Source organism: Mizuhopecten yessoensis, unplaced genomic scaffold, assembly GCF_002113885.1.
Source record: "Mizuhopecten yessoensis strain PY_sf001 unplaced genomic scaffold, ASM211388v2 scaffold709871, whole genome shotgun sequence".
Lineage (NCBI taxonomy): Eukaryota > Metazoa > Mollusca > Bivalvia > Pectinida > Pectinidae > Mizuhopecten > Mizuhopecten yessoensis.
Genome location: NW_018476844.1, coordinates 1 through 1,247, shown reverse-complemented (window position 1 = coordinate 1,247; position 1,247 = coordinate 1). Strand labels below are relative to the sequence as shown.

Here is a 1,247-nt window from a genome sequence, read left to right as displayed (position 1 = left end):
CGATAACATGTCTCATCGTAAGTACGAGTGTCCACGTCACGGTTCCCTTGGTTTCTTACCACGTAAGCGTGCTGCCCGCCACAGAGGTAAGGTTAAGACTTTCCCAAAGGATGACTCCAAGAAGAATGTTCATCTTACTGCTTTCCTTGGTTACAAGGCTGGTATGACTCACGTTGTTCGTGATATTGAACGTCCAGGTTCTAAATTAAACAAGACCGAAGAAGTTGTTGAAGCCGTTACCATCATTGAAACTCCACCAATGGTTATTGTTGGTGTTGTTGGTTACATTGAAACCCCACGTGGTCTTCGTAGTTTAACCACTGTCTGGTCTGAACATCTTTCCGATGAAGTCAAACGTCGTTTCTACAAGAACTGGTACCACTCTAAGAAGAAGGCTTTCACTAAGTACGCCAAGAAATACGCTGAAGCTGCCAAGCCAATTGAAAGAGAATTAGAAAGAATTAAGAAGTACTGTACCGTTGTTCGTGTTCTTGCCCACACCCAAATCAGTAAGGTTAACATTGGTCAAAAGAAGGCTCACCTTATGGAAATTCAATTAAACGGTGGTTCTGTTGCCGATAAGGTTGATTTCGCTAAGGCTAACTTCGAAAAGACTATTGATGTTAAGTCTGTCTTCGCTGAAGGTGAAGTTATTGATACCATTGCTGTTACTAAGGGTCACGGTTACGAAGGTGTTACTCACCGTTGGGGTACTACCAGACTTCCACGTAAGACTCACCGTGGTCTTCGTAAGGTTGCTTGTATTGGTGCCTGGCATCCAAGTCACGTTATGTTCTCTGTTGCTCGTTCTGGTCAAGATGGTTACCACCACCGTACTGAAATGAACAAGAAGATCTACCGTATTGCCAATGGTAGTGATGCTAAGAGTGCTTCCACTGAATTCGATATCACTGAAAAGAAGATTACCCCAATGGGTGGTTTCCCACACTACGGTATTGTTAAGGAAGATTTCGTTATGATCAAGGGTTCCTGCCCAGGTGTTAAGAAGAGAGTTATTACTCTTCGTAAGTCTGTTCTTACTTACGCCAGTCGCCAAGCCACTGAATCCGTTAACCTTAAGTTCATTGATACCGCCTCTAAATTCGGTCACGGTCGCTTCCAAACCGCTGAAGAAAAGGATGCTTTCATGGGTGTTCTTAAGAAGGATGCTGAAAAGAAGAACTAAATTTAGTTTTATATTAAATGTCTTCTTAGATAGTAGTAGTAAATTATTGTATTGATAATTG

General features: G+C 42.3%; 1 protein-coding gene across 1 annotated transcript; it reads left to right on the top strand.

The window, feature by feature from the left end:
* Positions 1–7: 7 nt before the first annotated feature.
* LOC110440810 (60S ribosomal protein L3-B-like) lies at positions 8–1,186 on the top strand. The gene has a single exon (XM_021483941.1). It carries the CDS (start codon positions 8–10, stop codon positions 1,184–1,186), a length of 1,179 nt encoding a protein of 392 aa, XP_021339616.1.
* Positions 1,187–1,247: the final 61 nt, after the last annotated feature.

Excerpts from the sequence above, each read along its gene's own strand:
- LOC110440810 (XM_021483941.1), top strand. The coding sequence starts at position 8 with ATGTCTCATCGTAAGTACGAGTGTCCACGTCACGGTTCCCTTGGTTTC.